This window comes from Triturus cristatus, chromosome 4_1, assembly GCF_964204655.1.
Source record: "Triturus cristatus chromosome 4_1, aTriCri1.1, whole genome shotgun sequence".
Taxonomy (NCBI): Eukaryota; Metazoa; Chordata; class Amphibia; order Caudata; family Salamandridae; genus Triturus; species Triturus cristatus.
The window spans coordinates 6,670,448-6,686,191 of NC_140585.1; the positions used below are offsets into that span (position 1 = coordinate 6,670,448).

At 45.5% G+C, this 15,744-nt stretch overlaps 1 protein-coding gene across 1 annotated transcript in view; it reads left to right on the top strand.

The window, feature by feature from the left end:
* Positions 1-15,744, top strand: part of LOC146839268 (alpha-tectorin-like) — a 275,007-nt gene that overhangs the window by 146,508 nt on the left and 112,755 nt on the right. The window contains exons 7-9 of the mRNA XM_085650330.1: positions 2,958-3,236; positions 7,619-7,714; positions 9,056-9,209. Of these exons, the coding sequence (XP_085506456.1) occupies positions 2,958-3,236; positions 7,619-7,714; positions 9,056-9,209 (529 nt within the window). The remainder of the gene's footprint in view (positions 1-2,957; positions 3,237-7,618; positions 7,715-9,055; positions 9,210-15,744) is intronic.

Below are 15,744 nucleotides of genomic sequence, written 5' to 3' on the forward strand. Positions count from 1 at the left end.
AGATAAAATCTCTGCTGGGCATTTGTTACCATCATTAGATACATGGATAAATCCTGATGTTCCACCCTGAGAGATATCTAGATACGGTGGGTTTATGACTTTCTCTCATCCCTCTTGCACTCCTCCTAATTTTGTTAAACATTACTTTTAACTCCTTCTTACTAAACTGCAGGATACTGGTTGGATTTATTCCAGATGTGACATAACCTCATCCAGGTTGGCCAACTCCGTTCGTGTCATCAATAACATCTCATGGCTTACTAGGTCAAAAGCGCGTCTCCGATCAGCGGAGCATTAGTGAGGATGTCCCCGCTTCACCTCCGTGTATTTGCTAATCAAAAGGTTCAGATTAAGACATTGTTAATTTGATCCAAGTTCTCTACTGAAGCCATATTGTGTCTCCGTTGGTATGTAGTATTCCTACGTCCAAACCTCCAATCTATCTGAAATAATTCTACCCATAATTTTTGCAGATGAATCAAGGAGCGCTATTGGCTGATAGCATTGGGCTTCTCTCCTATTGTCTTTTTTAAAAATGGGCACAATTATACTCTCGGTCCAGGAGGGCGGGATTATCCCCGTTGCTGCAGCATTATATACAGGGTCAATATAGGGGCCCGCAGTGGGACGCCCACAGGGACCCATCAGGACCTGAGGTCTTCCTGCTAGTACTCATAAATACTAAATACATCAATTTGTTTTTCCAGTCTTAGATTAAACATTATACATCACAGCAACACTATACAATAACATCAGTCTGAGGCCACATTTCTATTCACATGTACACATGCACATTCATCATCAACATATCACAAATAGAAACATTTCAACTACTTCTGAATGTTAATCACAGTTGTTTGACTCTAAACTGTAAACTAAGTCAGCAGCAACTGGTCCCTTCTCCCCACAATCAAGAGAGGTGAACTCTCAAACCATGCATCTGATAGACCATGGAACCACTTCTGGACCTTAGGTCGAGGGCAGTCATTCAAGTGTTCAGATCCTACTTGGAGGAGAAGTATAGAGACATCTGCCTTCAGCCATCCTCCAGTTCAAAATATTGGAACACATCTGGAGCTCCAACTTTGAATCGCCCACACTGACCACTTCGAACATGACATTGGGATAAACACCCAATGTCTACGCAGAACCTTAGCTTAGTATTGTGCAACGCTTGTACACAATCTTTCACGTGATACCCCTATTTACATGATATCAACATTTACCAGTGCCAAAGAAACAAGTCATACAATACACAAAACAGGGAACAGAGATTGCATTATCCTCACCTTAAAGAAGGCAACTTGGGGTCCTACCTATCCAAGTAAATAGACAGAACCTTGGAGATATCTGCTCACCTCATCAAAGACGCACAATGATCTTTGCAGCGGGTGTAGGTAGGATTCTAGCAGCTGCAGTCGGTTGAAGACAACTGGGACTCCAGCTCGTCAGCTGTTGTGGGGAAACTGTAATAATAAAACACAGGACTCCTCAAGGCGAGGCAAAACAGGTGTATTGTGTTGGCAGGGAGAGTAGCTTTCCTTACACAGGTAAACAGCGGGTCTCAAATGGCTGCCACTTAAATAGACACACGAAGAATGTGATTTCACAAAATGTAAAGAATAAATTGCTCAACAATTGTGTTTGATAAAAACATCACATCACCTGTGTCTTCAAACTTCTGACCTTTTCTCTACACATGTATTTATTGTAATTCCAACAATGCTTATCAAACTCTTTCTTTGCTTCTCTCATGTGCTTGTGTGCTCTAGTGTTCTGCTCCCAAGACTTCCTGGCAGATTCTGTGCACTCTTGGCTCACTCTTTCTCCTGCTTGTTGTGCTGTGACCCTGATTCTGTGCACTCTTGGCTCACTCTATCTCCTGCTTGTTGTGCTGTGACCCTGATTCTGTGCACTCTTGGCTCACTCTATCTCCTGCTTGTTGTGCTGTGACCCTGATTCTGTGCACTCTTGGCTCACTCTATCTCCTGCTTGTTGTGCTGTGACCCTGATTCTGTGCACTCTTGGCTCACTCTATTTCCTGCTTGTTGTGCTGTGACCCTGATTCTGTGCACTCTTGGCTCACTCTATCTCCTGCTTGTTGTGCTGTGACCCTGAATTCCTTTGGGCTTGCAAACATGAGTTCTCCTTGAAGTAAGACCTTGCTGCTGACGCTCTCTGGTTCAGAGGGAGCTCTTCGCCTGTCGTGCGTCATTGTGGACCTTAGACCTGCATCGCTTTTTCACCACGTATAACTCTGTGACACTCTCTGCTGATGTACTAACTTCTTCACATGTAGTTTCCTCTCTAACATGCATACAGACCGTAATTCCAGGGGATCGTCTTCAGCATCCATCTGGTGTGCACCAGGAGGGGATGGCTGAACCCCAGTCCAAGTGCCCAGTTAAAGAGCTGAAACTTCAATAGACATGTATCTGCTTTGGGAACTGTTGTGGAATGCAGGGGTCCTGCACTTACTGTAGTGATGTGCTTCCTGTGATATCATTTGGGTCAAAGGTCATGTGATATAATTTTCATTGGAGACAATGGGCTCATCTACCATATGATGTCACATTCTGTGATGTTACTAGGATCCCTTGCACTGTCCCGGTGTTTTGGTGAATTTGTGCCCTTTTGTGCCTGAGACTCAACCCTTCTCTTGTAGGAGCTGAGAGCCATGTCCTCACCAGTGATGTTCTTCCAATATTTTGTCATTCCTGCTTAAACTTTTTGCTTCACCCAGTTCTTCTTTCTCAGCAGACATTTTGCAGAGACCGCCCAGGTTCAGACATGGTGTGAAGCGGGGTGTATTTTGGGGCATGGCTTGCCTACATTTTAAATATTAGGAAGAAATGCATTTTATGCCTCACAGCTCTGCAGAAGGGGGCCCTCTGAGACAGCCATAAAGAGAGGCTAGACTCACCCACTGACACTAATGTGATTTGTTGCATTTCTAGGTCAGCACCAACGGACTCCTGTCTTTCGTGATACCAGTCTCCATATGGTCGCCTCCTCCATTCCCTCAGGCGGAAGGCACCGCTGTGGTAGCCGCCTACTGGGCAGATGTGAACATACTATTAGCAGGAGAGATTTACTACAGACAAAGCACAGACCCACAACTTTTACAAAATGCCACCTCAGGCATCAGGACCTACTTCCCCGGCTATGACTTCAACGCCACATGGATCTTCATTGCCACCTGGGACCGCGTGGCGCCTGTAAACGATGCAAGCGTGGTCAGTAAACTTCACTTTAAATCGATGCCTTTAATGCTTTAAAGCTGTGGTCTCAGATGGGAAGCTTGGGAGCTATTGGTAGCTGGCTAGAACCCTGCAAGTTGCCCCCTGAAGTGCACCCCAGCACAGTATTTAATTCAGAGGGGGGACCCCAGCCACATTGAAGAAGGTCACTGTGCAAGAAAGAGACAAGGGCATATTTACATGAAATGGCGCAGCACGGCACCGCAAGTTATTGAACTGCACTGATCTGCGTCATTTCACAAACATAGGGATGCTCCATGTTTCCAGGAATTCGGCGCATCCCTGTACTTTACCCTGCTCTGGGGCTAAACAGCAGCCGTGCGCCAATGCCGGCACCCTTGCACCCTGGTACAAGGGTGCTTGCTGTGCAGGGATGATTGTGTTTGTGCAGGAAGGGACACCTTCCTGCACAATAAATCATTAATGACCTTTTGCTCCTTCTACGTGTGCTGCAGAATGTAGCACACATGGAAAGAGCAAACAACACGGAAAAATAAAAGTGTTTCTACTTGTTTTGCCACTTTAAAGCCTCCCCTTGTAAGGCGTTAGTTTTTGGCGCTGCCTCAGATTTACGAATGCTTGTAGATCTGGGGCAGTGTAAATAGCCACGGGTGTCGCATGGGAACACCCACAGCATCACCCATGACACGCCCCTTTAATGCAGAATACTGTGTGAAAGAGCGCCGTATTTACAGCCACTCAAAGTGGCTTTGTGTGGCTTGTCAATATAGGCCAGCATACAGCGCCACCGTAGCGTCAAAAAAGTGATGCTCCAGTGGGGCAGGGGGTGTAAATATGCCCCATATCTTTTGAGAAACTGAGATGCTGATGTTTGTAAACAAAATGATTGAAAATACAAAACAAATTTTAAATACCCTTTGAATGATAGTTCATATCGAGCAGTGCCCCATATGGATTAACCGCTGTGACTCCTCTCACTATTCACGCGAAGGCATTTGATTATGATGACGCTCTTCCTGCGTCTGCTGTTCATAACTCCATCATGTGCACTGGGATGGGAGGAGTTCAGCTCAAATATTGAATGTTGAATGTTATCCAGTCAAATATTGTCTCCAGAACGGGGACTGCCACGACACCACGAAGGTAAGCCGAGTTATCGTTATGTTTTTATCTCCACGTCGATTTATCTTGGAGCCACTTACCTTCAATGCACTTCGATGTGGACTTTGAATAGTAAATCTGTACTCACCTTGATACAGAGCTTCATGGTGTTGTATCAGTCAATATTCTGGATATGAAATGTTGGCATCACTCGGCACTCTGAAATACGTCTGAGTGTCCGCTACTAGGAATTCTGTAAGGCACGACTGTGATTGCCTCTGATGTGGTCACTACTTTAACAGCCGTAAACGTCATTAGTGGCTCAGGACTATTAACTGTTTTTCCATGCGTTTTTCTGTTTTTATTAACAATTCTTTATTGAATTGTCAGTGGTTTACAGCTATAAACAATTGCCAGAAATCATTGAGTCTATATCCTAGCTGCTCGTTCCAGCTATCGTCATATGCTTGTCAATATCAAAACTCGCCTACTCAACTGTTTGGCTTCTTTATGCTCTTGTGAGTGAGGGTGTCCTCCTTCGTTGGAACGCATATCTATTGAAGCGGTTGAATTTGTCCGATTGGTCATTCAGTCTGTTAAGTATGTAATTGACCGGTTCATAAGGGTAAACACCCGTCACCCGCATCCGTAACCCCGCTTGCTGTTACAACGTGGTTGTAACAATGACCACATTGTGACAACGCATGCCATTACCTCGCAAGTTGTTACAACGACTTGCGGAGGGGGGAGAAGGTGTTGAATTTAAAATCCAACACCTTCCCTACAGTCCACACAGACTGAAGTTGGAATAGTAAATTTAACTATTCCAACATCCAGCGTATCCTCCGCAAGTCGATGTTATGACTTGCTTCCAACATCCAGCGCATCCTCCGCAAGTCGATGTTATGACTTGCTTCCAACATCCAGCGCATCCTCCGCAAGTCGATGTTATGACTTGCTTCCAACATCCAGCGCATCCTCCGCAAGTCGATGTTATGACTTGCTTCCAACATCCAGCACCCCCCTCCGCAAGTCATTGTTATGACTTGCGGGGTAATGGTATGCGTTGTTACAACGCAGAGTAATGGTAAACAGGAAAAAGAGGCATATTCATTTATAAGTGGCTTTATGCATTTCCTCTACCCATGCTTGTATGTCTGGGCTATGCGCGGTTCTCCAAATTCGGAGTATACAAAATTTAGCCATTGCTAGACCAGTCACAAGACATCTTGTAATTTGGGGCCAGATGTACTACCCTTACAATTTGCGACTTGCAATTTGTGACTCGCAAAGTGTAAGTTACAACAGAGTATCATACCTTGCATGCCTCAATACTATTCATAAGGCAGGTGCAATTTGCGACCTCATTGGGAATGGCTAGCACTCACAGGGATGGTGGCCTGCAGGGGTCAGCAGACCACCATGTCTGTGATTTTTTTTCAAATAAAGCAGTTTTTTTAAATGCAGCCTGTTTTCTTTAAAGGAAAATGAGATGCATTTAAAAAAGAAAAATGAAACTTTTCTGTTTCTTTTTTAAGAATAGGCTGTGGTCCGCGGGCCCGCTGCCTGCTCTTAAAAAACTATTTTCGCATCTATTCACAAAGGGGAAGGGTCCTCTGGGGATCTATTCACAAAGGGGAAGGGTCCTCTGGGGATCTATTCACAAAGGGGAAGGGTCCTCTGGGGATCTATTCACAAAGGGGGAGGGTCCTCTGGGGATCTATTCACAAAGGGGGAGGGTCCTCTGGGGACCCATTCACAAAGGGGAAGGGTCCTCTGGGGATCTATTCACAAAGGGGAAGGGTCCTCTGGGGATCTATTCACAAAGGGGAAGGGTCCTCTGGGGATCTATTCACAGAGGGGAAGGGTCCTCTGGGGATCTATTCACAGAGGGGAAGGGTCCTCTGGGGATCTATTCACAGAGGGGAAGGGTCCTCTGGGGATCTATTCACAGAGGGGAAGGGTCCTCTGGGGATCTATTCACAGAGGGGGAGGGTCCTCTGGGGATCTATTCACAGAGGGGGAGGGTCCTCTGGGGATCTATTCACAGAGGGGGAGGGTCCTCTGGGGATCTATTCACAGAGGGGGAGGGTCCTCTGGGGATCTATTCACAGAGGGGGAGGGTCCTCTGGGGATCTATTCACAGAGGGGAAGGGTCCTCTGGGGATCTATTCACAAAGGGGGAGGGTCCTCTGGGGACCCAGTCCCGTTTGCAAGTGACTTAGCACCTACCTGAAGTAGGCGGTAAACTGTGACTGTTTAGCAACAGCAATTGTGGACCAGAAACAATTGTACATTGAAGTGCGAGGGGACGCCCTTGGCACGCCCCTTCCTAATAGCAAGTCGCAAACCCTATTTTCGAGTTGGTAATAGGTTACCGACTTACAAAATTGGGTTTGTTCATGGGGCAGACTAATTTTGCGGTCACAAACGGGCCGATTTCCCATTTACAACTGCAAAAAACGGTTAGACATCTGGCCCCTGGTGCGTGACACCCAGGAAATCTGCTGTGTCATGCTGAAGCGCTGCCCGCCTTGTGAGCGGCCAAGTGGTCCCAGGGTGCTTTTCATGTACCGCCAGGACACCTCCCACTAGGGTGCTATTTATGGGCATTCCCAAAGGATAGGTGCAATGTCACACGGCAGATGGTTCAACTCCATCACGTTACCTGGTAGTAAGGTAAGCAAGGTGACTTGCTGCGCTGCCCTTTGCCAAAATGCCATAAATGAGGCGACTGATAGCCAGTGGCTACCAGTGAGAGCGGCCTCATCCAAAATGTTATGACGCTTCAAGCAGTGGCTGGAAGAGACTAGGCCAACAAAACCAGTGGCTGAAAGGGGCCAATCCAAAGGCGCTCTGTGTAGGTTTTATGGTGTTGATGGCAGGAGGTGTAGCAGACAACTAAAGCTGTGTATAGCCAGACCTACAAACCACGGGCCCGATTCACAAAGGTGAACTGAGATGAAAGTCTAACTTTACGACTTTCGGTTTTCACAAAGGGCATTAACGGGGAGTAAAGTGAGACTTTTGTCTCAGTTAAACTTAAGCTTTGGTCTTAAGTTTCACTGAGACAAAAGTCTGACTTTGCTGCTCGTAAATGCCCTTTGTGGAAAACCGAAAGTCGTGAATTTAGACTTTACCTTTGTGAATCGGGCCCCATGTCTTTATAATGTGTAATTCTGCTCACACGCGCGCGTTGTGAAAGCCCTGAAAACGTAAGTGGATGTCACCATTCATCCAGCGTCTGAAAACAGGAGTGTGAACTATTTTTTCTTTTTCCATCCTCACTCACGCAGGTGAACACCTTTCAAATAGTTTTGATTTCCGACGACTCCCGCTCCTTTGTACTGCTGAACTATGGGAGCATCCAGTGGACTAATTCTATTTTAGAGGTAAGTCTCTTTTGTGGAGTTTGCTCTGATACAAACTTCTATTTGTGCTGAATTTCACTGTTTTTGATTACTCTGATCTGTGTTGGGCAGCCCCACCCCTCTAAGGCTGACTGACTCCTCCCTGACAGCAAGGATTCTATAATTCTTTGTCCTGCCCTGGCCCTTAGGACGAGCCTAGCAGCAGCGCACATTCGCTGCTCGCTCTGCGAGACTGCTGTAGCGGATTATGGGAGAAAAGCTGCGCTCACTCGCCTCCTATATTTTTTATTTGCTTGTGTCATTGTCTTTTGTAAATGCTGCCTTCGGATTCGTTAATAGGCTTGTTAGTTCCTCCTTAGTACGGCCTTGTCTTCATTTGTTCCCTCCCATGGCGACGGGTCCCTTTACTTCGGTTGTTTCACGTGGCCTGTTATTTAGTCTGTCAGCACTATTTACTTTATTGAGTTTCTCTTACTGCAGGCCGGATATGCGCTGTTTCAGCTGAAACCGCTTGTGTTTTTTTTAAGCAGCAAGGCCGCCCCCGTTACACGGGCGCCTGCTTTCAATCACTTTAACCCAGCATTATCTCTTGTCTGTTTCAACCCCCCAAGTAAAATGGATTTAGAAATGATTAGAGAATTAAGTAATGTTTTTACCGTTATTGGTCTTGTGTTAAGTCTATATATAAAGATACTTATTTTTTATAACTACTTGTGTGGTGTCCCTTTGTAGTGTTCTTCACTGTGTTACTGTGTATGGTCATAAATGCTTCTTCACACACTGCCTCTGAGATAAGCATAGCTGCTCGTGCTACGTTTCCACAGGGTTGAGCAGGGGTTATCAAAGGGTGTAGCCCGCTTACTCTGACTTAGGAAGAAGGATCCCTACTTGGACAGTGGCCAGCCATTGCCAACTAGAGACCCCCATTTCCAACAGCCCTTTATTGCAATGCAATAGGTCTCGCATTTGCGAGAGTTTGAGCTAGTATTGTAAATGACAATGCCTTTTATTTATTTTTTTAAACCCAAAACATAAATAAAAGGCATTGTGATTTACAATGCCAATAGCTCTAACTCGCGTGAATGCGAGACCTATTGCATTGCAAATGCTTGTTGTAAATGACTCTCTGAATAAATACTTTCCTTTTTTTCTTGTGTAACAGCCCCTATAAACACAAACCCCCATGCACTTTCAGTGTGTTTCCTTCACCTATTTCCTATTTTGTGTGTAGTTTTAGCATTTGTAAAACATGCCCCTTCACCTCCTTCCTGTAGCATCTGAGACCTCTGATGCATCTGTGAATCTTTGTAAATGTCCATTCAGAAAGTCTTTAGTAATTCGCACTTTCCTTTCCTCCCATAGGCTGGATTGCAGAATGAAACCGCCAATCAGTACTACTCCCTCAAAGAACGCGCGGGTACGACTTTTCCTACCCAGACCAATGTCAACGTGACTGGTCGCTACGCCTTCAGAGTGGACACGTTTCGCCTGCCACCAGACTCGTGCCTTTTCCAAGGTAGGTCTCAGGTCTACACACTTATAAACTATTCCAGTCCACAGAGCTTGGGGATGCAGATTACTGCTCAGACACCCCTCATGGAGAGGTATCTTTGTAGGGTGGTAGGAGACTTATACATCACTAGCACAGTGCCCACACCATTTGTACAACATGACTGGCAAAGCCAAATATTTAACGGGTAATAATCATAATTGGTGTTACCAATGTTTGTTTGTGTTGGCATCCATTGCAAGAATCATTATAAGGTCACTGTTTGTGACTGTACACGTATGACATCTTTTAATATTTTTGTTGTTTTTCATGTGCAAAACCTGAACACAACGTGTCAGGCTACTTCTCGCCTTTATTAAATACGGTCCCGCCGCTCTTCCTCCAATGGCTTCCTATAAACTCCCACGGCCAATCATAAGTGCATGCACCATGTGCTCTAAAACACTAAATGCTCTTGTATGCAGAACATTGTACAGTTCAGTTCAACAACAACTTTATTTGATTTTTTTAAATTATAAAAATAACATACAGTACATATTCAGCCAAACATAAACATTAAGCAGATAAAAAAGTCAATAAATACAGACATAACCAAGGGTCGAAATATGGTGAGAATTCTTCAAGATAAACCCACATGTCACACCAGCATGATCGCAAACAGCGACCCTCGCTTGTCTTGTAGGACAAAGCTTTATACTTTTTTTAAACTCCTGATAAAAACAGATGCATAAAACATATAGTTGGAGTCGATAAAAAAGCATGTATAACAAAGAGGGTCTCGCTTTTCTTAAACTCATGGACGGCAAGAGCGGCCGGATCAATTTGTGCCGAAGCCCATTAATTAATGGACATATAAAAATGATATGCAACATGTGGCATGCAGAAGTGTTGTCACCCTCACACAAAGGGGCCCTAGATTCTTACACCAGCAGCCATGAGGGTGCAGCAGCCGAGGGATGATGCCCAATCTAAAATATGTCAACAAGTGTCGACGATGGCTAGAGGTTACAGCAGTGATGGGTTCCCTCCTTCTCGCCGTCTTCATCGGACGAAGCTCTTCCTCACGCCCTCAAGCCAAGGCCTGCTTCAACCAACGATGCCTTCTTTGTCCTCTCCTGCCAGCCCAGCTCTGGCAGGTTGTATGTCAACAAGTGTCGATGATGGCTGGGGGTTACAGCAGTGATGGGTTCCTTCCTTCTCGCCGTCTTCTTTGGACGAAGCTCTTCCTCACGCCCTCAAGCCAAGGCCTGCTTCAGCCAACGATGCCTTCTTTGACTGTCCTCTCCAGCCAACGATGCCTTCTTTGACTGTCCTCTCCAGCCAACGATGCCTTCTTGGACTGTCCTCTCCAGCCAACGATGCCTTCTTGGACTGTCCTCTCCAGCCAACGATGCCTTCTTGGACTGTCCTCTCCAGCCAACGATGCCTTCTTTGACTGTCCTCTCCAGCCAACGATGCCTTCTTGGACTGTCCTCTCCGGCCAACGATGCCTTCTTTGACTGTCCTCTCCAGCCAACGATGCCTTCTTGGACTGTCCTCTCCAGCCAACGATGCCTTCTTGGACTGTCCTCTCCGGCCTGCCCAGCTCTTGCAGGTTGTTCATAGTGTCATGTAACCAGGGGAGGTTCATCGTGTGATCCAAACACAAACAGTCCTGGATCATGAACTCATGGAGCTTCAGCCAAATATTCAACCAGAGCAACGGGGGCGCAGTTGGATCTGGTCTGTGAACCAGGCCAAGTTCTTCATGGACAACCTCAGAGGGAATCCCCTGCGGGACACCCAGAAGACCCCGCAGGAATATGATTTCTATTTTTTTATTCATTCTACTATCTGAATCTGTTGAATCGGAACACACCTCCAGACATCACAGCCAAAACTGGCCACTGAGACACATTTGGCCGTGAAGACTTCTACCAGAGTCTTAATTGTCTGTGGCCTAGGCTTCGAGAAAATTCCCCTATGCCCGCCGTGGCGCTTTTAAAACAAATCGTGTTCTTCTTGACCAATGGCTTCCAAATGCAACAGGAGTCAAGTAGAATGCCCAGATAGAAGACATTTTCCACCCTACGTATTTGTTGGCCTATTGCTGTATTCTTTTGCCCACCACCATGATATGACATTTTTCTAAATTAGTTGATAAGTCCAGACTATCAATAATTCACAAAATACTTCTGTGCCGAGCTGGCAACAAGCATTGGTAAACTATTAAATTCAGGGCCTCCATATCCTTGCAAAGCAAAGAACTCCGCCCACATTTTCAGGCAAAAGCCTCCTTGCCTTATCCTTCAAAAGGCCAACAGACTCAAGAATGCCCTTATGCCCCGAAGCTACATATGGGGTTCGGAGATCATCTTCTCCTAAACCAGCACCCATGGCAGTGACAGTGGCACGTGGCCTAAGCCACGTCCCACACCAGAGCCACCAAACGTAAGCCCTTTCAAAGGGACAAGCACCCACAGTGGAACCAGGTACCTTCTCCTAAAGTAGGACGCACACTGGAGCCACCAGGCTTATGCCCCGCCGAAGGGCCAAACACCCACAGTGGAACCAGGTACCTTCTCCTAAAGTAGGACGCACACTGGAGCCACCAGGCCTATGCCCCACCGAAGGGCCAAACACCCACAGTGGAACCAGGTACCTTCTCCTAAAGTAGGACGCACACTGGAGCCACCAGGCCTATGCCCCACCGAAGGGCCAAACACCCACAGTGGAACCAGGTACCTTCTCCTAAAGGAGGACGCACACTGGAGCCACCAGGCCTATGCCCCACCGAAGGGCCAAACACCCGCAGTTGAACCTTGTACCTCATCCTAAACCACAACTGACGCCCAAGCCACCAGGCTTACGCCCTCCAAACGGCCGACCACCCACACAAGGTTAAAGAATATACCTTCCCCTAAACTATGACCCACACTAGAGCCACCAGGCCTGCGCCCTTCTGAAGGCCCAACTTCCCAGAGTTAAACCGTGTACCTTCTCCTAAATCACAACCGGCACCAAAACCACCAGAATTATATTATACCCTCACAACTCTGTAATAAGACGGCTGTTTGAGCATTACCTTGCGGTGAGATTCTTACCGTGTGTGTATATTTATAATGCTGCCTATTATGGCTGCCAGACCTCTGATGTCCCCTCTGGGGGGGGTTTGCACCAGAGTATTGTGGTAAATAATTTAATTACCGGTACTTAATTTGATGCGGAAAATCTATAATAATAGCTCAGTAAAATAAGAGGCAGAATCCGTGGTATTAGAGGTTCGGAACGGGCTTTATTCCAAAATCAATTCGAATTGATGGACTCCATATTCCATCACCACGAAGGTTCAGGAAGTGAAGGACCATACTTTATTGACAAGTAATCATTTTTATACAATAGGCATTACAGTGAAACAGATGCAGGAGGCGTAACAATTGATAACAAAGATAAAACATACATGCGTAACTAAAGTGGGTGTAACGGGGCGTAACTAAAGAACGTCATCAGGTATGATGTCATAAATGGGTGGTTTCATGAAAGAATTTCGCAATGTCAGCAGAAATACTTGGCAGAGATGCGCGCGCAGCAGCATGACGTGTGATTGACGTGCAACTAGGGGGTGAAGGGGACTTGACATTTAGCTCTTCATGTGGAGACAGAAGTCTGGGGTTATGTCAACCTAATCCCAAATCATATCTAACATCCTATGTTTAAAGAACTATGTTATCCAAAAAGAAAGGTCTCTTAGGATAGAATCTTATTCTATACTGACTATACTGACTGTTAGTGCGTGTACAAGCGTCTAAGTGTCTACACTAGATGCGAGGGCAGAAATCTTCCATAGTAACAGGGCTATGAATTACTTGCATAAAGACAGAGAAGCCGGGCCTTTTGCTCGGTAGCTGGAAGAATGTTTACTTAAACTACTAGACAGGAATGCATTGAATAGGGAGCGGAGCAGATAATCTCGAAGGTGAAATACAGTTTTTTGGCAAGCAGACAGGTCGAGTCAGGCACCGTTAGCCGCGCAGGGAGTAGGACAAAGTTCATGGATACAGATGCGAGCTCAGACTGGAGCTTTCAGAGGCAGAAGGCAGGAAAAAGCTTAATGGCAGAATCAGGGCCTACTCGCCTGGACTGTAAAATGGCATAAATGAACCATATAAAGCCGGTGGCCTTTCATACTTAGGAATAGAATATCCGGCCCATTCATGGCGGATCTGAAAGAGGACATGTTGCCGGTGGACGCACATGTGTTTGCGTCTTCATAACTGGAACTGGAGGAAACATACATGTACTTGTGATTTATACATGAAACCGTTGGGGTCCAAGGTAGGGGACATAACTGATCATAAAAATCCATATTTCCACATTCCCTCCTTGTCCCCTACTTGCCCTTAAGAGATATCAATCTTCATCAATCCGTTGATCTGTTCATATAGCATCATTTGTTCTTCTTTTTTCTTCCGGGATGAATGAAATCTTGGTGGTGGAATACACGATGTGGCACACAGACCACAAATCGCTGGTCCACATTGTAGGCATAAGCAGCAACTGAATAGTATGAGAAAGCCAATACCTAGGAAGGATAGGACCCTCCATCCAAAGGTAGATAATACACTCCAGAACCAACCGGACCAAGTCCAGGTGCCTGGATTCTGGTGTATCTGGCTTACAATCTTATGAAGGCGAGTTATGGCTTTATATACAGATGGCGAATTTTCTGGTATGAAAATGCAACAACTTGATCCGATGACCCTACAAGCTCCGCCCCTATCGGCCAGGATGACGTCAAGGACAAGACGATTTTGAAGCACAACAATCCACATAGCAGACTGCTCTTCTGTTAAATTGCCTAAGGCGGAAATAGTTTCGTTCACTACTGCTTCAAGAGTTCTGGTTAATCTACGTATCAGCTTACTATTGGTAACTGTACCTATATAGGGAAAGAGACCTTTATTGAAATCTGTGTATTTTTCCCATGCTGTTTCAGTGTAATCGACGATTGGGAGATCTCTCCGTTCTCTATTGTGTACTAAATGAGTATTTCTGTGATAATCAGGAGGAGCTAGGAAAACAGGTGGCAAAAGGAATCCGATGTAGCAGGTACCATCCCAATCTAGAGGCAAACGTATATATGCAGTCTGACCACATACGAAGTAGGAATGGCGAGAAGCTCTAAATGTAGACTTGCCTTGATCACTGAATTCTATTACAGTGGTGCATATACTATGGCCCATATGTATGGAACCATTCTTTCTTACACACAATTCACCTTTAACTGAAAATACTGACATAGCGGGCAAAATTGGTGCAGCTTCAGATTCAACATTCAGGATCATAAGATTAAGCGTGAAATTCCCTAATCCATATACCTCATTTTCTAGATCAGTTCCTGTTCTTTTGGGAAGTCCCTCCTTGTTAGGGTAGCAGACTTTAAGCAAAACTAAGTTCAGGTTTCCCCATACCCAGTTGTCTTGATAAACTGCGGAATTCGAATCTAGGGAATTAATTAAACTAAACCATGCTCCACAGGAGCCATTGTGTGTGAACGGATATGGAAAGAGAGGCAGAATTCCCTTATAGTTCTGATAGGGAGGGAGTCGGCCACATATCCAACAATTTGTAGCATTGCTAACCTGATGGGAATGATGTAACATACTAATAAAAGTGTTATTGCGCAGCGCAAATCTATAGGACAACTCATGCGGGGGTAATTCACTAAAAGAATGTTCAGCAGTAATATTGTAAACATGTTTAGAAATAGGATAATATATGTGCAACAATATACTTGCAGCGATTATTAAAAGACTTAAGAAAAACAAAATTAATAACGTCACTGTGCAATGACTACGCAGTGATTTACAGTACGCATGTTGTTTCAACTGCATCCTTCGGTTTCTTTTTCTATTCAGGTCTAAGGGATACATGTCAGAGACAAATTCGACCGATTCACCTTGGAGAGGACTTAAACAATCAAATTGTCTGACTTGTTAGACCGTAGTTTTAGTTTATATTGTTCCTTGTCATTCAGTTCAACCAAAGGAAGCTTTGAGTCAATCGGTGAAGACACGCGAGGTGTGTCGTTTACATCGGACGGTAGTCCATGAAATTTCTTGATATGACTTGAATGTATCCAGCCTTTGCGACCTTCGATCTTCACGGCTGTCCTCGTGGTTAACAGTACGAGTTGGGGCGATTTCCACCTAGGATCCAGCTGAGACTTCCGGTCAAAGTTCCTCACTAACACCAGGTCCCCGGGAATTACGTCATGGGGTTTCACCTCGGTGTTGTCGGGAAAGGCTGCAGCTACCTGTGAACGACAAGATTGTAGTGCAGACATCAAGGAAGCCAAGTAATCTGTCAGCATATTACAGTCAACATCAGTTATTTTGCGTGGTATAGGCGTCCCCCACATATTTGGTGGTCTGCCAAAGACCACCTCATAAGGGGATAGCCCTGTTCGAGAGTGCGCTACCATTCTCATGTAAAAGAGTGCAACTGGTAAGGCTACTACCCAGTCGACACCTTTCTCTCTACATATTTTGGACAATCTAAT